Consider the following 24,599-nt stretch of genomic DNA (forward strand, 5'->3'; position numbering starts at 1 on the left):
ATCAGCGTTTGAGTTATTAAAGAACAGGTTCACTACGGCACCGATACTGACTCTCCAAAATCCGAACCATCACTACGTGCTGGAAGTAGACGCATCCCAGGCAGCCATAGGAGCTGTTCTGTCCCAGCGAAGCTCTTTTTCAACTCCGTTACATCCTATCGGGTTCTACTCCCGGACGCTAAATACCGCCGAATTCAATTACCCCATAGGCGAAAAGGAACTCCTCGCCATAAAGTGCTCCCTGGAAAATTGGAGGCATTTACTTGAAGGATCAATACACCCCATCACAATTTATACGGATCACCGTAATCTACAATACCTGAAAACCAATAAAACATTATCAGGCCGTCAAGTACGGTGGAGTTTTTTTTTTGACAGGTTTAACTTCCAAATTACATACCGACCAGGCTCAAAAAATGGGAAGGCCGACGCCTTGTCACGACTGGCTGAAATTCGCACCTCAGACACGGCCCCCACATGGATCATTCCACCGAAGAAACTCGTCCTTGCCACCATAACGTTGGAAACCCAGCTCAAGGATGCTCTAATTAATGACCATGCTAATACCCCCCCTGGTCTTTCGCAGAACCAACAGGGTCTCCTTTACAAGGACAGCCAACTGTACATACCACCCTCCCTCACCAATCAGGTGATCAAACTTTGCCATGATTTACCCCTCGCGGGACATCCCGGCATTGCTAAAACCACAACCCTGATACACAGGAACTTCTGGTGGCCAAAGATGACCAAACAAATTGAGGAATACGTTTCCACGTGCGAGACCTGTGCCTCATGTAAAACTGACAGAAACCGACCTTATGGTCTCCTAATGAGTCTTCCCATCGCCAACAGACCCTGGGAATGGGTCTCGATGGATTTCATAGTTGAACTTCCCCTTTCCAGAGGAAACAACACCATCATGGTGGTAGTGGATTTGCTGACTAAGATGGCACACTTCGTGCCCCTCAAGAAGTTACCCTCCTCCAAGGAAACGGCTGTGGTATTCCTGTCTAATATTATTAAGTTACATGGAATTCCTAGCCAGGTCATATCAGACAGGGGTTCGCAATTCGTATCCAAATTCTGGAGAGCACTTTGTTCCAGACTTCAAATCGACCACAGAATGTCTACCGCCTATCACCCCCAAACTAATGGGCAGACTGAAAGGGTGAATCAGTGTCTGGAACAGTATCTCAGATGTCACTGCTCATTTCTCCAGGATGACTGGGAGGGCCTACTTCCTCTCGCTGAATTCGCCTATAATAATTCTACGAATTCCTCCACATTACATACTCCATTCTTTGCTAATTACGGATTTCACCCTAGGTCTTTTCCTCAAACCAGCCTTCCCACAAACGTTCCAGCCACAGACGATTATCTGACCACTTTGCAAACTACCCTTAAGACGCTAAAAGACAACCTTCAATGGGCAAAAGAAAGACAGAAGTGTCCTCCCTACCAGGTCGGGGACTCGGTTTGGTTATCAACAAAAAACCTTCGGTTGGGGGTACCTTCCAAGAAATTGGGAAGACAATTCCTGGGTCCTTTTCCGATAGAAAGGATTATTAACCCCAACACGGTGAGACTCGCCCTTCCTCCGCGATTACAGGTACATCCCACATTCCACGTGTCACTACTGAAGCCGTTTAGATCTAGGCCGTTCCCATCAAGTGATCCTCGACCCTTGCCTCTGATAGAGGTCCAAGGAGAAGAAGAATTTGAAGTTGAGCAGCTCATTGATTCCAGAAGAAGACGGGGGAAGATCCAGTATCTCATTAGATGGAAGGGGTATGGTCCCCAGGATGACTCTTGGGAAGATGTGCAAAAGGTTCATGCTCCCAGACTCCAAAGATTGTTCCATAGAAGATTTCCCAACCGACCCTCTCCTAGTGGGGTACCCCGGAGGGGTCCTTTAAGGGGGGGGTACTGTAACAGTACAGCCTGGATCACAGCGGCTCCCTGTGACGATACGCTGACTTGCGCTCCAGCGTGGAACGCACCGGCCGTCTGCGATGATACGCTGGCTTGCGTTCCAGCGTGGAACGCAGCGACCGCCTGTGTTGTTACGCTGGCTTGCGCTCCAGCGTGGAACGCAGTGGCTGCTGGGCCTTCCTGTGACTCCGCCCACTTACCGTCCGGCCCTTAAATAGAAGACAGGTGCTAAGCAGGGTGTTCCACTAATGGAGTGCGCACCCTGCTAGCTCCACTGCATCTGAGGACTCTGTCCACATATCCAGACCTGGATCCCTAACAGCAGCGTGAAGGACTGTCTACCTTCTTGCCACTGGCTTCCCCACTGCTGGCTTCCTAGCCAGGACCAACTAACCGCAAGTATATGCCTGTTACCTGCTCTGATTAATGTCCTGGAACTCTGAGTGGGGTGGTTCCTGACTGGTGTGAGACGATACTCCCAAACCAACTCTGAACCTACTGCATACTATATACTAAACTGTGGACATGCTCTGAACCTACTGCATACTATATACTAAACTGTGGACATGCTATACTAACTCTGAACCTACTGCATACTATATACTAAACTGTGGACATGCTCTGAACCTACTGCATACTATATACTAAACTGTGGACATGCTATACTAACTCTGAACCTACTGCATACTATATACTAAACTGTGGACATGCTATACTAACTCTGAACCTACTGCATACTATATACTAAACTGTGGACATGTTCTGAACCTACTGCATACTATATACTAAACTGTGGACATGCTCTGAACCTATGGCATACAATATACTAAACTGAGGACATGCTATACACTAACCCTGAACCTATTGCATACTAGATACTAACTCTGAACTGTGCACAAGCTTATACTAACTTGTGACTCCTGTAATACTGGGAGACCTTCCTCTCCAGCAGTAATACTAAATAGATGGATAGCGGTAAATGATTTTGTTACCCCAAACTCTCCGCCCAAGACTGAGAGAGACGCCTGGGGTACATACTGAGTAACCGCGAATCCCACAGCCAAGAACAAGGGCAGTGGGATAATAGTGCATGTCCATTGCTTCCGCAGTTGAGATCCTAACTGATCAACTAGGTGCGTTACACAATTGAAGGCAAAGTCCCCAGAAGAAAGTAAAAAATTTGTGCTGGATAACCAACTGTGTTTCGGATGCCTAAGAAAGGCCATGTTACTAAGGAGTGAAAGAAAAAGGCCACATGCAGCGTTTGCAAAGGACACCATCCTACACCACTACATGAAGAACGTTCAAAGAAAGATAAATACCTAAAGATACTGAGGAAGGAAAGAAAGTATCGGTATTCTCTTGCAGAGTGAGGGAAGGAGAAAGCAATGGCACATCAATGGTTGTACCAGTGTGCATTTCAAATCCTAAAAGGAGGAACAAGAAGGTATACGCCTATGCACTACTGGATGCCCAGAGTGACGTCACCTTCATTGATCAAGAAATCTGCAAGAAATTACAAGTGGCTACAGAACCAGTGAAGCTCAAACTCACCACAATGACAGGGAGAGACATATTAGTGAACAGTCAAAGGACTGAGAGTTAGAGGACTTCATTCAAACTTCACATTAGAGCTACCTCCAGCTTATATAAAAGATGATATACCTCTAGATCGAGATCGCATACCTACCTGTGAAACAGCCAATGAATGGGAGCACCTATCTGTCATATCTCATGAAATGTCCCTGCTGAAGGAGTTTGGTGTTGGACTGTTGATAGGCTACGATTGTCCCGAAGCCTTGGTACCACGAAAACGAAAGGTAATCACAGGAGGAAAGGGTGAACCCTACGCTGTTCAAACTTATCTAGGATGGGGTGTTAGAGGAAAACAGCAGATCGCAAACTAAAGACAGGTGACAGGATTGTGTCATTGAATATCTGTCCAAGAGTTACCAACTGTAAGTCCAGCGAAAGTAATCTAGATCCTTGAATCCGACTTTGCAGACATAAGTTCTAAAGAAAAGAGTGTATCTAAAGAACACAAAATTCGTACACACTCTAGAAGAAAGTATTCAGCAGAATCAACAAGGTCATCTTGAAATGCCGTTACCTTTTAGAGAACGACCTCGTCTGCCAAATAACAGAAATCTTACCCTAGCAAGATTGAAATGTTTGAAGAAAAAGATGGGAAGAGATCCCAAATTTAAGCAGGATTATTTGAAATTCATGGAAGGCATCCTCGAAGAAGGACATGCCGAGAAAGTTAATAACAAACCTAAAGAAGGAGAAGTGTTGTACATCCCACAATCAAGGTGTTTACCACTCAAAGAAACCAGATAAGATTAGAGTAGTATTTGCTCAGCAAAGTACAATGATGTTGCATTGAATGATAATCTACTAAAAGAACCAGATCTTACAAACACTCTGCCTGGAGAACTCTGTAGATTCAGAAAGTATCCCGTAGCGGTCATGTGTGACGTTGAAAAGATGTTCCACCAGTTTCATGTGAAGAATAAAGATAGAGACTTCCTGAGGTTTCTAAGGTGGGAGGATGGAGATACAGATACAGAGCCAGCAGAATACAGAATGAAAGTACACTTGTTTGGAGCAGCATCATATCCAGGTTGCACCAATTATGGTATAAAGTACCTGGCTAATCAGAATAAAAAGGAATGCCCATCAGCAGAAAATGTTCTAAAGAAAAACTTTTATGTAGATGATGGTCTCATAAGTCTAGAGTCTACAGAATCTGCAATCAAACTAGTGAAAGAAAGCCAAGAGTTATGCGCAAGAGGAAACCTGCGCCTTCACAAATTCATCTCAAACAACAGAGAGGTACTGGAATCCATAAGTGACTCTGAACGTGCAGCAACAATGAAGAATGTAGATCTCAATTATGATCATCTTCCACTTCAGAATGTACGGTAAATAGTGAGATCGGTCTGTAGGAACCAGGAAGAGTCGGGTCCCTGCCCTGTTTGGGAATCACTTTTATATGGGCCATCTTTCCTGTGGGCATAATATCTTCTCCTTGCATACAGGAGTTAAATAACGATGTCAGGGTCGGGCCTATCTCATTTACCAGAGCTTTAAAAAATTCACCTGAGTATCCATCCGGTCCCGATGCCCTTCCATTTTTTAAGGATTTAATAGTTTGTCTAACCTCTTCCTCCGTGATCTTAGTGTTAATGTGTGTCAGCATTTCATCTGATGCATGTGGGAGTTTTATTTTAGACAGTAATTCTTTTGCCTTGGAGGTCTCTGGGGGATCCTGGCGGTATAACTTAGCATAAAACTGCCAAAACAATTTGTGATATCTTTTGGGTTTTGTATTTTGATTCCCCCCTCATCAATTATACTATTGATCCATAAACTACCTCTTTGTGTTTTAGCTAGGTTAGCAAGCAATTTCCCCGCTTTATTGCGGAACTTTAAAAGTTCAGCCGATTTTTGGTCTAAATACATTTTGGTTTTTATCTCAGCATAGTGATTATATGTATGTTTTGCCGTCACCCATTTTATTTTGTTGGAGTCGGACGGATCTCCTAAGAAGGCTGTATATGCCTGTCGTACTTCGTCAGTGGCTCATTTATAATGAGTTTGTAGTTTTTTCTTTTTGGCTGATACAAAAGACATTATGTTTCCTCTAATTACTGACTTCGCAGTTTCCCAGAATAAAATATGTTGATTTTTGTGATCCTTGTTGTTGTCAGTGTATTCCCACCACCCCCCTCGTAATCTCTCAATAAACTTCTCATCATTTGTTAGATAACTCAGGAGACGCCAGATGAAGTCCGTCCCTCTGGGAGTATTTTCCGCTATGCATATCACTACAGGAGCATGGTCAGAAATTACCATATCTGCTATTTCCGCCCTTTCTACTCTCCGCATTAGTAATCGCGAGGCCAGGACATAATCCAGCCTCGACCAAGATTGCTGAGCATGGGAATAGTGGGTGAACTCCCTTTCAGTCGGATTAAAGAATCTCCAGACATCAGTCATATCTGTTGATTCCATGAAGTTTTCAAGCAGGGAGTCTCTCTGACTCTTTGAGTATGCGACCTGTCTGAGGTGTCTGCGATCCTCCGCTCCATCCCTTACTACATTAAGGTCCCCTGCCACCAGTATTTGTCCCTTTCCTTCTTGGAGCACCTCAGGTTCCAGATTTTTGAAAAAGGTGGTCTGGGCTGAGTTGGGTCCATAGACATTAAAAATAGACAGCTCCCCTGCATCGGTTTCAAGTTTGATTGTTATCACTCTGCCTTTGTCATCACTGTGAGTCGAGATAACTCTGTCGTACCTTTCTATGTATTAGGATCATTACCCCTGCTCTTCTACCATCGGATGAGGACCCAAACACTTGGCCCACCCAAAGGCGTTTCATTCGCCAAAAGTCTGCCTCCTCTAGATGGGTCTCCTGCAAGAGGGCAATGTCCGCCCCCAATTTTCTAAGATGTCTGAGAATCAAAACTCTCTTCTGTGGGGCTCTTAGGCCTTTGACATTCCATGCCACTATTTTCATGTTTTTATCTTACTGTGAATCATGCAAGGAAGATTCTCCAGAGGAGGTGTACCAACTGTCATTTCAGACCTCAGTAACTGAATATCTTTTTTACAGAGCTTATACATACTACAACCCTGGAGCTGAGCCAAACTAGTTACCCCCCCCCCCCCCCCCCCAACACTTAACATTTTGCCTCTTAACATAAGACATATTAAACCTAACTCTCTCCCTTTTCTGGCTCCAATGTGCTCTGATTTTTTTTCTTTAAATTTGCTCCCCCCCATACAGCCAAGAGAAATTATCTAGTACATATCTTTCTATCTAGCTCCCTGAGAATATCCTGACATTACAGATAACACTCTTCCTCTCTCAGATCATACCCGTCCTCTCTTGTGGGAGAGGAAAAGTTCATACTGACGTATTCAGTCCCACTCTGGACTTGATGCTCGGTTTAGATCCCTTCTTGGGGTGCTTGAGGCAGACTCATGAGGATTTCTACGTGAAGGTCCCTGGTGATGCTGCCCTCTCAGAGTCCCTTGTTGACTTCTAGGGCTGATCTTGTCCCCAAACTCCGCTTTAGCATCCTTTGGTGTGAGGTAAGTAACTATAGTACCGTCCTGCTTGAAGATTCGCAATATCGCTGGATAGATCAATGCGAACTTTGTTTTTTCTTTGACTATTTGTGTACATATGGAAGAAAAGGTCTTCTTTTTCTGGCCACTTCAGCAGAGTAATCCCCAAAAAGCAGAATTTTATGTCCTCGCAAAAGAACTGGGCCAGTCTCCTTCCTGTATTTGGTCAGGAGGGTTTCCTTCTCAGCGAAGTTTAAATACTTCACTATGGCAGGTCTAAAGGCACCCGCCGTAGCCTCCCAGCTCTTTTTTAAATAAATCTCAGCCCTTCTATCCATGGGATCTTTCAGGGAACCAGAGTCCTCAAAGGGAAGGGCTGCTTTTCTGGAAATTTTGGCAACTGGGGCATCCAATTTTGGGGCTCTGTCCCAATAGGCCGAAACCTCCTCATCAAACGGGTATTTACGTTTTAAGGCAGAGGGAATTAAACATTTTCTATCTGGTCTACTCCACTCTTTTTTGATAACAGCGGCAATATTTTCATGGACATCAAAACCCTTAATCTTTCTAGGGCCCAGACCTTCAAAACATGGAGTCTCTAACAGACTGTGGCTCTTTACAATCATCCAACCCCATGGTGGCTCTCACTACTCTGAGTAAGGAGCTAATATTTTCGGCCTGAAAAAGTGGCTTTCCCGCTACATGATCATCAAAGGATTCATCCGATGATGGTCTTTCTCCCTCTTCCTCCAATCCTGACAACAGTTCCTGATCGCTGGAGGAGGGAATAGAAGCAGCTGCATAGGTGCTGGGGTGATTCTACAGGAGGCTATTAACCAACTCTCTCACCGACTTCTTAACTTCATCCCGGATCATCTGCTTTAGGCTTGTCATAAGAGATGGTGCCTCATCCTCTAGCAGCTTGCCTATGCAGACTTGACAAATAGGTTTTCCCCAGCCTGAGGGTAACTTTTTCTTACAAATAGCACACCCTTTGTCTTTAGATCTGGAAACCCTTCTACTGTCCTTGGAACCTAAATATAAAAATAGCCTTATAATAAAACTTAAGCTGTAGAGATTTTTTGGGGTATTCACCCCTCTTACCCCACCCCGGTACCAAAGATTCATTGGTGGTCGCAGTGGGTTCTGCGTGGTGCGTCTGTTCCATGATCCCACTCTAGTCAGTAAAAAAAAATGGAGACAGATACTGCTAGCTTCTTCTCCAGCTACCAGTGTGAGCTGGCTGAAATTAAACTGCTGGGGCATGCACCAACTCCCCCCCCCCACTTCCGTTCTACAGCATTGTTCTTCCTCCTGCTGCCGAAACCGGAAGTGACGTCGGCGCCAGCAACCGGAAGTGGCGAGACACCAGCAGCCGAACATGCGGACACAGCCACAGAGGTCTGCGCATCCAGGAGACCTGTAAAACCTCCCGATGGAGAAGGGAGCGGAGCGGGGGGGTCAGAGGTCCAGGCTCTGCAGCGGCTCCCTGAGAAGACTTAGGCTGGTTTCACACGGGCGAGATTTCCGCACGGGTGCAATGCGTGAGGTGAACGCATTGCACCCGCACTGAATCCGGACCCATTCACTTCAATAGGGCTGTGCAGATGAGTGGTGATTTTCACGCATCACTTGTGCGTTGCGTGAAAATCGCAGCATGTTCTATATTCTGCGTTTTCCACGCAACGCAGGCCCCATAGAAGTGAATGGGGGTGCGTGAAAATCGCAAGCATCCGCAAGCAAGTTCGGATGCGGTGCGATTTTCACGCATGGTTGCTAGGAGACGGTCGGGATGGAGACCCAATCATTATTATTTTCCCTTATAACATGGTTATAAGGGAAAATAGCATTCTTAAAGGGAACCTGTCACCTGCAAAACACATATTAAACCGACCACAGTACCTTACAGTATCCCCCAGTGTGTTGCTAATCATGTTTTTCTTTCCTCTTTGTGTTTCTTCATACTCGTTAAAAACGCTGTTTTAATGTCGGTTGGCGCTGTCTCCGAGTCAGGCTTGAAGTCAAGGGGGCAGCGGCCTCCTTGCTTCTAGTAAAGCTAAGCCCGCCTCTTACCCCTCCTCTACAATTAGATGGACATGCTGCCGTGATCACGCTCTTCCAGCGCATGCACAGTACGCTGCCTGTTACGGCCGGGCGCGCGCGCGATCGAACTGTCCGGCGCATCCGCAGTCAGCAAAATGCAGACGGGTGAGTGAGGATTGCGCTGTAACAGGCAGCGTACCGCGCATGCGCTAGAAGAGCGCGATCCTGGCTTCACGGCAGCATGTCCATCTAATTGTAGAGAGGAGGGGCAAGGGGCGGGATTAGCTTTACTTGAAGCAAGGAGGCCGCTGTCCCCTTGACTTCAAGCCTGACTCAGAGACAGCGCCAACCGACATTAAAACAGCGTTTTTAACAAGTATGAAGAAACACAAAGAGGAAAGAAAAACATGATTAGCAACACACTGGGGGATACTGTAAGGTACTGTGGTCGGTTTAATATGCGTTTTGCAGGTGACAGGTTCCCTTTAATACAGACTGCATAGTACAATAGGGCGGGAGGGGTTTATAAAAAAAAAACAAAAAAAACCTCACCTTAACCACTACAGGACCGCCGTACGCAGGATTGCGTCGGCCCTGTTATTCCGAGTGGAAGCGCCGGCGCGTCATCTCGCGAGACGCGAGATTTCAGGCAAAGCAGGCCGGCAAAAGTTAAAAGGCAAGTTCGTCATCAGCCTGCAGCCAATGATCGTCGCTGGCAGGCTGATGATTTTCAAAAAAACTAATCAGAAGCCAGTTAACACATTATATTTATAAATATAATTTGTTAAATGGCTTCTGTGCTCCTCTGCTGGTCCTTTTCATCGGTTGGTCCCAGCAGAGGAGCACACATCACTGTGAGTACACCCAACACTACACTTAGCCCCCAGATCACCCTCCATCACCCCAATTAACCCCTTGATCGCCCCTGTGCAATCACCTAGTGAAAGGGGAAAAAGTGATCAGTGTAAACTGTCACATTTTTTCCCCACTGGTATTGACTGTTAGGTTTTAGGATAGTTTAGGCCCCTTTGTTAGGTAGTTAGCGATCGTTTAGCGCCCAGCCCACCGCACCGCAGTCACTGATTCGCTGATTAGCGTATCGCTAATCAGCATTGGTACTTTTATAGTATCTGTAAGTGATCAGAACTGATCACAGTCAGATCTATAATCGTATTAGTGTCACCTTAGCTCGCCCTCCACCCAAAATGCAGTGTTTGCCCGATCAGGCCTGATCGGTCGCCCACACGTGCGTTCACCCACGCCCGCCCCGCCGCAGTGACAAAAATTATTATTTTTTTTGATCACTGCACAATCACTTTACAAGCGCTGCGGCGATAAAAAAAAATCAGTTTTGATATTTTTTATCAATCGCAGCGGCCTCCGGTACTTTGCTAGCCTCCCATTTGTAAGACAGGCTTGCTTTTTTTCTTGGGTAGTCTCAGGGAATACCCCCTAAATTTAGTTGACCAAATGGCAAACAAGGGGTATTCTTCTGAAGAGGCCTACAGGATTCTGACCCAGTCGGATGAGGAATGGGAACCCTCATCTGACGAATCTAGCGGGTCAGAATATGAACCTGTAGAAAGCAGTGGCAGTCTGACCCAAAGTTCGGACGAGGAGGTTGAGGTCCCTGATAGCACCAAGCGTACCCGGCCCCGTGTTGCTACACCACAGGTTGCGCAGGATCCGCTTCAAGGGCAGCAGAGTGGGGCTGGCGCTGTCGGATTACGTGGTGAGGCATACACCAGCATCGCAGCCCATCCTGGACCTAGTACCAGCACTGCCGTACAACATGGTGAAGTGGCGAGCACCAGAAGGGCAGTTGAAGCTGGTACGGTGGCACGTGCATTAGTTCCCCCGTCGCAGCCACCGCACAGACAGGCCCATAGAGTCCCTGAGGTGCTGGCAAACCCTGATTGGCAGTCCCCAACTTCAGCCGGACCTGTAGTTCCCCCTTTCACCGCCCAGTCTGGAGTTCGGGTTGAGACAGCTCAGATTGGTTCAGGACTGTTTTTTTTTAGCTGTTCTTGACTGCGGAGCTCTTGGACTTAGTTGTGGCAGAAACAAACCGATATGCCACTCAATTTATAGCCGCCAACCCGGGAAGCTATTATGCCCAGTCTTTCCGGTAGAAACCCGTCCAATTTTCCGAATTAAATTTTTTTCTGGGCCTTCTCATCAACATGGGCTTAACCAAAAAGCATGAATTGCGGTCATATTGGTCCACGAACCCAATTCATCACATGCCCATGTTCTCTGCTGCCATGTCCAGGACACGATTTGAGGCCATCCTGCGTTTCCTGCACTTTAGTGACAACAGCACCTCTCGTCCCAGAGGCCACCCAGCTTTTGACCGGCTCCACAAAATTCGGCCCCTCATAGACCACTTCAACACCAAATTTGCAGATTTGTATACCACTGAGCAAAACATCTGCGTAGACGAGTCCCTTATACATTTTACCGGGCGCCTTGGCTTCAAACAATACATCCCAAGCAAACTCGCCCGGTATGGGGTCAAATTGTATAAGCTCTGTGAAAGGGCCACAGGCTATACCCACAAATTTTGGATCTATGAGGGTAAAGATCAGACCCTGGAGCCGGTCGGTTGCCCTGACTACCTGGGGAGCAGTGGGAAGACAGTCTGGGACTTGGTGTCACCCTTATTTGGCAAGGGGTACCATCTTTATGTGGACAATTTCTACACAAGTGTGCCCCTCTTCAGGCATTTGTTCCTAGAACAGATTGGCTGCTGTGGCACCGAGCGACCTAGTTGCCGGGGCTTCCCCCAACGGCTCGTTACCACCCGTCTTGCAAGAGGGGAGAGGGCTGCCTTGTGTAACCAAGAACTGCTCGCGGTGAAATGGAGAGACAAGCGTGACGTTTACATGCTCTCCTCCATTCATGCAGACACGACAATCCAAATTGAACGAGCAACCAGTGTCATTGAAAAGCCCCTCTGTGTCCACGACTATAATTCGCTCATGGGAGGGGTGGACTTCAATGACCAGATGTTGGCTCCTTATCTACTTTCCCGCAGGACCAGACGCTGGTATAAGAAGGTGTCTGTATATTTAATTCAATTGGCTGTATATAATAGTTTTGTTCTCTACAGTAAGGCTGGGAGAACAAGATCCTTCCTCAAATTTCAGGAAGAGATCATCAAGAACCGCCTGTATCCAGGAGGTTCCGTGGCCCCATCCACCAGTGTAGTGAGCAGTCTACACGAGCGACATTTCCAGTGTCGTTGCTGGTTGCCGCCACTCCGAAAAAAATGGTCGTGTCTGTAGCAGGAGTGGAATAAGGCGTGACACCCGCTATTTCTGTCCTGACCACCCTGCCCTATGCTTAGGGAGTGTTTCCGGAAGTACCACACACAGGTACACTTAGCATAGGGATTGCGTTTCACAGGACAGGCACACAGGGCTATTAGGGCCCTTTCACTCACAGCTGCTGCAAACCTCTCCTTTCACCTGGGACAAAGTGCATAATGTACTTCGCCACATCTTTGGGCGATTTGCGCTTTGCACATTGTCCCATGGGGAAGGAGAGGTTTGTCCTATAAAAGGTAAAAAAAAAAAAATCACCGGTAAGCAAAAAAGTTAACGTTCTGTTCAAAAAGTTAAATAAAGTTTATATGTTCCATTCAAATGTTATTATAAAGTTAATAAATTTATTGCGTTGCGGCCTGGTTTTTTCTTTTTTGTTTTGTTTTTTTTACCTTCTAGGTGGACCAACCGATGAACCAGCTGCAGCACTGATGTGCATTCTGACAGAAGCATTGCGCTGCTGTAAGATTACACAAAAGTTGGTGTATGCGGCGCTGCAAGACGAGATTTCTCCTCTGCAGTAAAAGATATGTTTGCCGATGCATATGAGCTGAGCGGCACGGTGTTCATATGCTTTGGCAAACACGTTGTATATAAAAAAAAATCCCTGCAATGATTTATTCATCCACATCGATTGATGTGAATGGAGAAATCGGGTTTGCCAGGGCATACGGGCTAAGTGGGTTTGGATGTTGGGCGGAGCTCCTATGTCCTGGCAAACGCCTTTCCCCTCTTTTTTTTTTGGCAGAGATTTTTTCATCCACATTGATCAATGCGAATGAAGAAATCATTACCTGTATGCTCAATATAAGGAGAATAGCAGAAACTCCTAATGCTGGCCATACATGTAATGATTGCGGAGACCCTCAAATGCCAGGGCAGTACAAACACCCCACAAATGACCCCATTTTGGAAAGAAGACACCAAGGTATTCGCTGAGGGGCATATTGAGTCCATGAAAGATTGAAATTTTTGTCCCAAGTTAGCGGAAAGGGAGACTGTGAGAAAAAAAAAAAAAAAAAAAAAAAAAAATCAATTTCCGCTAACTTGTGCAAAAAAAATAATAATCTTCTATGAACTCGCCATGCCCCTCATTGAATACCTTGGGGTGTCTTCTTTCCAAAATGGGGTCACATGTGGGGTATTTATACTGCCCTGGCATTTTGGGGCCCTAAAGCGTAAGAAGAAGTCTGGGATCCAAATGTCTAAAAATGCCCTCCTAAAAGGAATTTGGGCCCCTTTGCGCATCTAGGCTGCAAAAAAGTGACACATGTGGTATCCCCGTACTCAGGAGAAGTTGGGCAATGTGTTTTGGGGTGTCATTTTACATATACCCATGCTGGGTGAGAGAAATATTTCGGTCAAATGCCAACTTTGTATAAAAAAATGGGAAAAGTTGTCTTTTGCCGAGATATTTCTCTCACCCAGCATGGGTATATGTAAAAAGACACCCCAAAACACATTGCCCTACTTCTTCGGAGTACGGCGATACCAGATGTGTGATACTTTTTGGCTGCCTAGGTGGGCAAAGGGGCCCACATTCCAAAGAGCACCTTTAGGATTTCACAGGGCATTTTTTACACATTTTGATTTCAAACTACTTCTCACGCATTAGGGCCCCTAAAATGCCAGGGCAGTATAACTACTGTATACTACTACTAGTATACTACTTTGGAAAGAAGACACCCCCAGGTATTTCGTGATGGGCATAGTGAGTTCATGGAAGTTTTTATTTTTTGTCACAAGTTAGTGGAATATGAGACTTTGTAATAAAAAAAAAAAAAAGAAATCATAATTTTCCGCTAACTTGTGACAAAAAATTAAAAGTTCTATGAACTCACTATGCCCATCAGCGAATACCTTAGGGTGTCTACTTTCCGAAATGGGGTCATTTGTGGGTTTTTTCTACTGTCTGGGCATTGTAGAACCTCAGGAAACATGACAGGTGCTCAAAGTCAGAGCTGCTTCAAAAAGCGGAAATTCACATTTTTGTACCATAGTTTGTAAACGCTATAACTTTTACCCAAACCATTTTTTTCCCCCAAACATTTTTTTTTATCAAAGACATGTAGAACAATAAATTTAGAGAAAAATGTAAATAGAAATGTAGTTTTATTTGAAAAATTTTACAACTGAAAGTGAAAAAAGGCATTTTTTTGCAATAAAAATAGTTACATTTCGATTAATAACAAAAAAAGTAAAAAATGTCAGCAGCAATGAAATACCACCAAATGAAAGCTCTATTAGTGAGAAGAAAAGGAGGTAAAATTCATTTGGGTGGTAAGTTGCATGACCGAGCAATAAACCGGTAAAATAGTGTAGTGCAGAATTGTAAAATGTGGTCTGGTCATTAAGGGTGTTTAAGCTAGGGGAGCTGAGGTGGTTAATCCACTTGTTCGCGCAGTCCGGCTTCTCTTCTGTCTTCATCGTTGCTGTGCACAGGAAAAGGACCTGTGGTGACGTCACTACGCTCATCACATGGTCCATCACCATAGTAAAAGATCATGTGATGGACCATGTGATGAGCGCAGTGACGTCAAAGGTTCTATTCCTCAAAGAAGACAGAAGAGAAGCCGGGCTGCGCGAACAAGTGGATTAAGGAGAGTTAAATTATTTTTTTAACCCCTCCAGCCCTATTGTACTATGCACTCTGTATTAAGAATGCTATTATTTTCCCTTATAACCATGTTATAAGGGAAAATACTACAATCTACACAACACCTAACCCAAACTTCTATGAAGAAGTTCGGGTTTAGGTACCAAACATGCCGATTTTTCTCATGCGTGTGCAAAACACATTACAATGTTTTGCACTCGCGCGGAAAAATCGTGCATGTTCCCACAACGCCCGTGTGAAGCCAGCCTTACGCCTCCTCATAAGTACTCACATGGCGCGCCCGCAGCTCTCCTTGGCGTGGTTGTGAATCCAAACTCTGTCCCTTAGGACAGGAAACAGAACTGGCGTGAGGGAGGTTGGTTAGTACCTCCTTTAAAGTGGTTGTGTTTCCCCGTTTCCTGTCCTGAGGAGGGTTCTGTCATAGGGAAGGGGGGAAAAGACGAAAAAAAAAAAAAAAAAAACACCCCATTTGACCCTTAACCATTGCCACCACTCCTTGGTCTCCCTCCAGTCTTTGTTTACTTGGCTGCAGTAGTCACATGGACATAGCAGCCACTGAGCAGGACCAAAAACTGCATGGCATTTTGAAAAGGATTCAAAAAATTTTTAGTACAGAAAAAAAAATATATAATAAAAGTCACTGAACATATACTTTGAGTTATCTGGGAATTTGATATTTATAACCTATCCCGAGGATAGACCATCAATATCATTTTGTTGGGGTCAGACTCCCAGGACCCACACCAATCAACTGAAGAGGTTGCAGAGCTCTGTGAGCACTTAAGCCTTTTCGTAGGCCATTGACGTCACCGTACATCGGTGCCTAGGCGCAGCTCAGTCCCATTCACATAGCACAGCGTCTATACAGTGTACAGAACAGTGCTTGGTAAGCTGTGAAGAGACAGTTGAGCACAGTGACTTCTTCAAACAGCTGATCGACAGGAGTCAGACCACCACCGATCTGATATTGATGACGTATCCTGAGGATAAGACATCAATATATTTCTGGATAACACCTTTAAAAGGAAATATTCCAATGCATGTCCAGATTTTTTTTGTTGGCTGAAGTGATCTGCTACAGCAAGCTTCATTTATTTATTTTTTTCAACATCCATGGGGTGGTGGGCCTGTAACATCTCACGAAATTCACACAAGTTTGCTTTGACTGTATGAGTAACAGCAGCACTGTAAAAGGAAGCCTTCCTGACTCCCACATCATTGTCCATCCGCTAAGAGGAAGGTTGCAGTGATCTAGCTTAGTGTGCTGGTGTTTATGGGGTGCTGTGTGGTGCAGTTAGGCTGGGGTTACTGCATGAGTATTCCTATGGAATCAGTTAGCCAGATGATGAAGTAAAGGGTAGCCAGAGTAATGGAGTCACCGTTCTTTCCCTATAGCAACTATTAGGAGTCCGGAGAGTTAGATTTATGCCCCTTATCGCTTTAGACACTGGTCTTACAAAAGTCCTAAGCCTGCACCGCCCTCTCCATAACTTCAGCACATCCAGCGCCAGTTCTGAAAGTAAGCTTCCTTCCAGTCTTACATTTAGATATTTTTCTACGCCTAAAACAGGCATCGAAAATGGTAAATTAGATGGGCCTACTGGCCAGCCCCCTTCCCCGCCCACAATTTTAGACCTGCCGTGAATGGGGAGAAGTTGCAGATTGTGACGCAACTAACTGTTGCGCCGCAATCTGCACCTGTATTTCAGAATGATAAATGATCCCCTTAGTTTTTCAAACACACTTTCCAGATTCACAACATCGCTTGCCTTCAATCCATAGGGCATTCTAGCATTTCTTTTGCAACTTAGTGGCACTCACAAATCAGGCATATGATGTAAAAGAAACCAGTCATCAAACCAGGCCACTTTCTTACATGACCCAGTTCTAAAGCAGATGTATCCACTGTAGATGTCACTGGTGATGGACAGGGTTCAAAAGACTGGTGGTGGCTACACAGCTCCATAGGACGCAAGCTGAGGTTCACAGTGTTCTGACACCTACAAATCAAAGTGAGGTTCCTTACATACAAATACGTAGCTAATCCTTAAATGTTACTACAAAAATATAGATAAAATAAAGAAATATGGAGTTGACATAAGACATGTCGGGAGCACTGGGTGCGACTGCACTATGTACACTGCTCAAAAAAATAAAGGGAACACTTAAACAACACAATGTAACTCCAAGTCAATCACACTTCTGTGACATCAAACTGTCCACTTAGGAAGCAACACTGAGTGACAATCAATTTCACATGCTGTTGTGAAAATGGGATAGACAACAGGTGGAAATTATAGGCAATTAGCAAGACACCCCCAATAAAGGAGTGGTTCTGCAGGTGGTGACAACAGAGCACTTCTCAGTTCCTATGCTTCCTGGCTGATGTTTTGGTCACTTTCGAATGCTGGCGGCGCTTTCACTCTAGTGGTAGCATGAGACGGAGTCTACAACCCACACAAGTGGCTCAGGTAATGCAGCTTATCCAGGATGGCACATCAATGCAAGCTGTGGCAAGAAGGTTTGCTGTCTGTCAGCGTAGTGTCCAGAGCATGGAGGCGCTACCAGGAGACAGGCCAGTACATCAGGAGACGTGGAGGAGGTCGTAGGAGGGCAACAACCCAGCAGCAGGACCGCTACCTCTGCCTTTGTGCAAGGAGGAACAGGAGGAGCACTGCCAGAGCCCTGCAAAATGACCTCCAGCAGGCCACAAATGTGCATGTGTCTGCTCAAACGGTCAGAAACAGACTCCATGAGGGTGATATGAGGGCCCGACGTCCACAGGTGGGGGTTGTGCTTACAGCCCAACACAGTGCAGGACGTTTGGCATTTGCCAGAGAACACCAAGATTGGCAAATTCGCCACTGGCGCCCTGTGCTCTTCACAGATGAAAGCAGGTTCACACTGAGCACATGTGACAGACATGACAGAGTCTGGAGACGCCGTGGAGAACATTCTGCTGCCTGCAACATCCTCCAGCATGACTGGTTTGGCATTGGGTCAGTAATGGTGTGGGGTGGCATTTCTTTGGAGGGCAGCACAGCCCTCCATGTGCTCACCAGAGGTAGCCTGACTGCCATTAGGTACCGAGATGAGATCCTCAGACCCCTTTGTGAGACCATATGCTGGTGCGGTTGGCCCTGGGTTCCTCCTAATGCAAGACAATGCTAGACCTCATGTGGCTGGAGTGTGTCAGCAGTTCCTGCAAGACGAAGGCATTGATGCTATGGACTGGCCCGCCCGTTCCCCAGACCTGAATCCAATTGAGCACATCTGGGACATCATGTCTCGCTCTATCCACCAACGTCACGTTGCACCACAGACTGTCCAGGAGTTGGCAGATGCTTTAGTCCAGGTCTGGGAGGAGATCCCTCAGGAGACCGTCCGCCACCTCCTCAGGAGCATGGACAGGCGTTGTAGGGAGGTCATACAGGCACGTGGAGGCCACACACACTACTGAGCCTCATTTTGACTTGTTTTAAGGACATTACATCAAAGTTGGATCAGCCTGTAGTGTTTTTCCACTTTAATTTTGAGTGCGACTCCAAATCAAGACCTCCATGGGTTGAAAAATTTTATTTCCATTTTTTAATTCTTGTGTGATTTTGTCGTCAGCACATTCAGCTATGTAAAGTATTTCAGAAGAATATTTAATTAATTCAGATCTAGGATGTGTTATTTTTGTGTTCCCTTTATTTTTTTGAGCAGTGTATATATACTGTTAGCTTCAGTTATGATTGTGGTTTGATTGTTAATATACATGATTTATTTTGCTACGTATCTAGGAGTTTATATGCTGCAGCATCATTATGCATAAAGCAATCTTTAGTTTCTTCACATACCACTGTTTTCCTTGAGTTTTCCCCTTAGTTACAGCTGATTTGAACCCTACATTATGAGAATCTTCTCAAGATGGCTCCTCTGCCAGTTCTCTGAGGCCAAAACTGCATCCCCTCAGGTCACATACAAACTTGCTGTAGCCAGCAGCTTCCTGCCAGCCAATCAGATTGGATTACTGAGAGACACGCCTCCTCACTCTGAAGCCTAATGCAGGCATGCAGTGTGAAGGACCGCCCCTCTGTCTTCCTAGCCGGAGACAGATGAGCCATAGCAACGGTCTTTTAAGGGAGCAGTGGAAAGGGACAGGAGACCTTAATGAAAGCTTTTATAAGGTAATTACAGATTTTTTGGCAGTCATTGACAGACTAACTCAGGTATACATGCCTGGCTGTAATAAACTAGCAAATAAAATAAAAATATGACAGATATCCTTTGAATAAATGTTATGTTAATGTATCCTTACCCTAACCATTTTTCCTACTTCCAACACAACTTCGAGAACCATTGTTCACATGCTGCCTAACGTACCCCACTGCGTCTGAAGAGCCATCTTCTGTATTATTGTTTATACCACGTGAACGACGGATGCACTTTAAAAGGGCCCCATGCTCCTCCGCCTCATATACAAAATGCACACATGGCCAAGCTGTGTAATGCCAGCATCTGGCCAAAGGACACTGTCTTCTGCTTTACTTTATGCAGATAAAAACCCAGATTGATTAAAATAAAAATACAAAAAACAGAACACAGTTTGGAGGTAAAATACAAGATGTGATTTATTCAGAACGCTTCTAAATGAATACATGAAGATTGATCTAAATTCTAAGCACGACAACTGGAATACTATGGCATGTTCACTTATTTTTTACAGCTCCAGTTAAGGGCAACACTGTTTCCTGACATATGGCATTTGGCCGTAAAAAACAAAAATCGAAAAGGACATTCAAAACGTTTGCTTTAGATGTGCCGTTTCTACGCAAATTTAACACTTCGGCGTAAAGCTAATTCAAATTGCTCGTTAACATCTAATAATTCAGCTCTACCAGTAGATCAATCTACTGCAATTCCGTGCCACGTGAATACTGATCATCACTCAGTGTCTGGTTACAGTGTTCCTAAAAACCTAGAAAACACATGCATCAGTCCTCTGACGCTGCAGATCCGTTGCAGACCTTTCTGAGCGAGTCTTGCCAGAATCCACGAACCAGATGCAGAAACCACCATGTTCAAATAAATGGCATGGATTTGCTGCATGGGAATATTAAGAAAAACAATTAAGGGTACTCCACTTTTAACTGGAGGGGGAAAAAAATTATAAACAGCCCCTTTAAAGGTTCCTTGTGACAGTCTCCATAACACTTAATGCCCATATATAAAAAGATTAGTTGCTATGATGCCCTGTGCAACACTGGAGATCCAGAGTACAGAAACAGTAAGGTCTCTCTCACACGAGTGGATGCTGTGCGGGTAATCCGCTGCGTGAAAGAGCCAAGCCGCACTCTGGACAGCAGAGACACGGAGCAGTAACATGATTGATAATGCTCCGTGCTCCTCTGTGATCTTTTTACTACAAAATCACAGCGAGATGAACGTTGTCAACGTGATTTTGTAGTAAAAAGATCACAGAGAGGCACGGAGCATTATCAATAATATTAATGCTCCGTGTCTCTGCTGTCCAGAGCGCAGCTTGGCACTCTTTCACGCAGATTACCCGAACGGCATCCGCTCGTGTGAAAGAGCCCTAAGTGTTTTCATGTGGGGACTGGCACAAAAAAGCCCTTGTTGGAGGCTCAGGCGTTCATCACTGCAGTAAGACAAGTAATGCATTTCCCTTCAGTATTCACAAACCTAACAATGGAGGTAAAGGGGTATTTCAGTTGTGACAAGGTATCCCTTATGCACCTCTGGGACCCCATTGATCACAAGAACAGAGACCCTGTACCCCTGACATGAACAAAGCTGCAGGTCGACCATACACACTGCCGCTCCATTCATCTCAACAAGCACTCTGCTATTTCCAGACCCTCCACAGAGGTGAAAGTAGCCCCACCTGCCGCTCCGTTCACTTCAGATGTCAGAGGGGTACGGGATCTCAGTTCTCACGATTGGTGGGGGTCCAACCTGTAGGATCCCAGGCGATCTTAGTTTTCCCCCCATCTCGTGGATAATTTATGATAACTGGAATACTCATATAAGCATAAATCTCTATGAAATTCTGCTTCAAAACTTAAATCTGAATATTGAGTATTTTTGAAGCCGACAGTGGGTTCTCAACATGGCTACATGCCATTCTGCAAGTTTTGAGAGTAGGTTACACATTTGAGAAACCACCTTTGGTTTCCTATGACAAAAGAACACAGTCACGTTTACCTTTATAAAACCTGATCTATTGGTCTTAAAAAAAAAAACAAAAAAAAACACACAAACAACCCACACTGAGTGCAGTCAAAGTACTTTAAAAACAAAAACATTTAGCTAGTGCTGCATGCAGAGTATGCCAAGGCTTCCCAAGATGCTGGGCAACAATATCGCAATATTAAGATGTTCCAGTGATGCGAGAAATCATGGTTGGTTGGCTCCGACTTGCATGTGGGAGTCAGATGCAGGATTACACATTGCTGTATCTCCCGCATCTGATTCCAAGGTTTGGATATGTAAACCTGCAGCAGGTCAAAGGACATTGCTGCCCAGACACTATTTACTTGGCAGACTACCATAAAGCCCTAGCTTGTCATGTTGCAAACTAAACAGAACAAGATGAAAACAGGTTTTTTGTAGCCTTTAGTTTTTATTCTCTGAATTCTTCGCCATCTTGTTGAAAAGTTTCTAGAAAAGAAAAATAGGAAATTTTAAAAAAAAAAAATCAAATATGGTCAAGTCTCAAAAATGGAATAAAAATAAATAAATAAATACCCCCAACTATCCATATGTGACCCCATTTGCTGCTCTATGCTCACTCTTGAAAGTTTGGAGCATGGCATGAGTTAAAGGGGTTGTACCATTTGGACATTAAGGCCTCTGGATGTTAGATAGGTGGGACCGGTACGGCTCTCTACAACGGGGCTCGAAATGGAAACATGCATGCGTCTCTCTCCACTTCTACAGGGCTTCTGAAAATGGCAGGTTGTGCTTACTCATTTATTTTTGGAACATCCACAGACAAGGATAAAATAAGCCTGGCCCCATTCTAGAGTGACGTGCAGGTTCCGGAGGCGAGACACGCACCTAGGTTCACATGGGACAACTACAGATGGGAGCACTAAACAAGAAATATTCTTCCTTCAATTCATCTCCTCCTTTCCGACACGGAAAGTTAAAACTGAGAAGCAGATAAAGCAATGTTTGTGTCTTAAGAAATCATCCTCCCAGTTCTCTGATAAGCTGTTGTGCCCTGTCTGCTGTAGGACAAAAAGATTACAGTCAAAGATGGAGGAGATGAGCAGATTAACTCGTATTCCCTGCAGGATTTCTACAGAAAATGCTGTAGACAAACTGAGGGCAATTATCAGACTGGATTTTTCTCTATGTATTGCAAGGTATGAAATCTAAAAAGGTAAATTCCACAACAAAACTCCAACATAATAAGCATGCCGTGGAGCTGAAAATCTGCAGCACACTCTTTCTGCAAGGATTAATTGCCACTGATCTGCAAATTTCCAACGATTCTGCTTATGGGTAAAGATCGGTGTGGGTCAAACCTTCCCCATATAGAGTAAGCAATTCTCTTTCATGGGAGGCACTGACCTGCAGAAACAGGAGAGGGTCTTCCCTAAACTGATTTATATCATGTTACAATAAAGTAACCTAATACATACCTTCAGTTTCTGGTAGTGGGGTAAAGTACTGCAATGGGTAACCTTTGCCACATCTTCGTTGGTATAGAACAAACAACATAGCTTGCAGTAGAAACCAGTCTTGGGAACCACAAAATCCACTCCTGGGAAAACAAATAAAAATTAACACTAAATAGAAGTTAGTAATGAGAAACCTAAGGTGGCATTTGGATTTACGGGCAGTATGAGCGCTGATCGATAATATGACATTCACTGGCACTCGTTTGCACCAACCTGATTACACAGGCTGATGCAAATAGAACGTGGGGGGAATGATTTGCTCATTTTGTTCTATTCATTATTGGCAGCACATCCCTATTTACACAAGGAGATGTGCTGCTGATAATTGGGCATCTTTCCTCCAGCTGATAAACGAGCATTTGCGCAATTATACATGCTAATGAGCTCTTCTGAAGGCTTGGTCCCAATAATCATGCAGTCTAATAGGCCCCCTACAGGAGGAAACTAGTACTGTTATTCTGCAGTACAGCTTTCATACAGGTGTCGGGTAGTCAATTAGGAGCATTACTTCTAGGGGAGGCCTCCATAATACAGCACCATATTAGGCAGACATATGGAGCCTATGGCTCCATAGTACAGAAACGCAGAGACTATAGGACAGATTTATAAAAACCAGCTAAAAGAAAAAAAACTTTTTGTTGCCCATAGCACCCAATCACAGCACAGCTGTCACTTGTAATTGGGTGCTAAGGGCACAGCTTCCTAAATCTGCCCTGATGTGTGCATGAAGGCTTAGTCTTGAAAGATTATGCATGTATACTTACCAACAGGATTGTTGGGCTGATATGGGCCAAGATCATAATCCATAGATAGTGCTGCTATAGGGGTTGTTTCAGCTGTGCTTACACTGGCCTGAGCGGTCTCAGATACTGAGGCGGGGGGCATTTCGCAGGTCTCATTTTCTTCCTCTTCTGGCTCGGCTTCATTTTCTTGCTCAGTTTCTTCTTCCACACTTGTGCATTCCAGTTTAGTCGTCTCTTCAGCAGACTTAGCTGCAGCAGATTTCCCCTTACCCGAATCCTCTTCATCACCGATCTCATCAAGAGTAACAAAATCATCTATGTTCCCAGAAAACTTAGAAGCTCCCTGAAAGTAGTAAACAGGTCATTTCCATTAATTCACTGTATTAGGGCTCATGCACACAACCGTATGTATTTTGCAGGCCGCAAAAAATAAGGATGACGTCCATGTGTATTCAGACACAGAAAGATAATAAGTTTGTGCGCATGAGCCCTTAGGCAGACTATCATGGACCATCCATAGCAAAACACCTTATTTATATTATTCTACATAAGGATCACATTTGCTACAAATAATCAAACTTTTATAAAAGGCCTCACACACGGCCCTATCAGATTTTTGATTCACAAAAAAAAAAAAAAAAAAAAAAGAAAAAAAAAAAAAAATGGACCGTGTTTTTCCCCTCATTTCAATCAAAAGAAAGGGCTATTCTCCTCCACCAAAATGGACAAGAATAGGACCTGCAGTGAGATTCTTGGATCGGGCAGACTAATCTATATCCCACTAACTTGAATGGACCAATGCGCTGTTTTGAAATCACATAGCACACTAAAGAAGTTCGGGCATGTGCATGAGGCCTCAATAAAACCTCTTAAAAGGGGTTCTCTAAGAATGGTATAAACATGATTAACATGGCAACGAGCATACCCATCCTAGAACCAAGACAGGTGGCCTCCAATTGTACAGCAGCTGGAAGGTGAGGGGACAGGGCCTCGTTATACTGCGGAGATATGCTGTAAGGTTGCTCAACCCAACATCATATTACATCTACAAGCACTTTATTACTACCCATTTTAGAGCAGGAACTCTAGAGTGTAATGATGCTATCCTGTGTGCGATATGTAGTCATGGCTAAGCAGCCTGACGGAAACTGGGAGCAGGGTCGCATCA

The 24,599-nt window shown here is 44.7% G+C and overlaps 1 protein-coding gene across 1 annotated transcript in view; it reads right to left on the reverse strand.

Annotated features, from left to right (window-relative positions):
• Positions 1-20,490: 20,490 nt before the first annotated feature.
• MATR3 (matrin 3) overlaps positions 20,491-24,599 on the reverse strand; it is a 30,962-nt gene continuing 26,853 nt past the window's right edge. Inside the window, exons 13-15 of the mRNA XM_040439185.1 lie at positions 23,453-23,774; positions 22,650-22,771; positions 20,491-21,660 (exon numbers count right to left, since the gene is read on the reverse strand). Coding sequence (XP_040295119.1) covers positions 21,616-21,660; positions 22,650-22,771; positions 23,453-23,774 — 489 coding nt within the window. The 3' untranslated portion in view covers positions 20,491-21,615. The remainder of the gene's footprint in view (positions 21,661-22,649; positions 22,772-23,452; positions 23,775-24,599) is intronic.

This window comes from Bufo bufo, chromosome 1 (genome assembly GCF_905171765.1).
Source record: "Bufo bufo chromosome 1, aBufBuf1.1, whole genome shotgun sequence".
Taxonomy (NCBI): domain Eukaryota; kingdom Metazoa; phylum Chordata; class Amphibia; order Anura; family Bufonidae; genus Bufo; species Bufo bufo.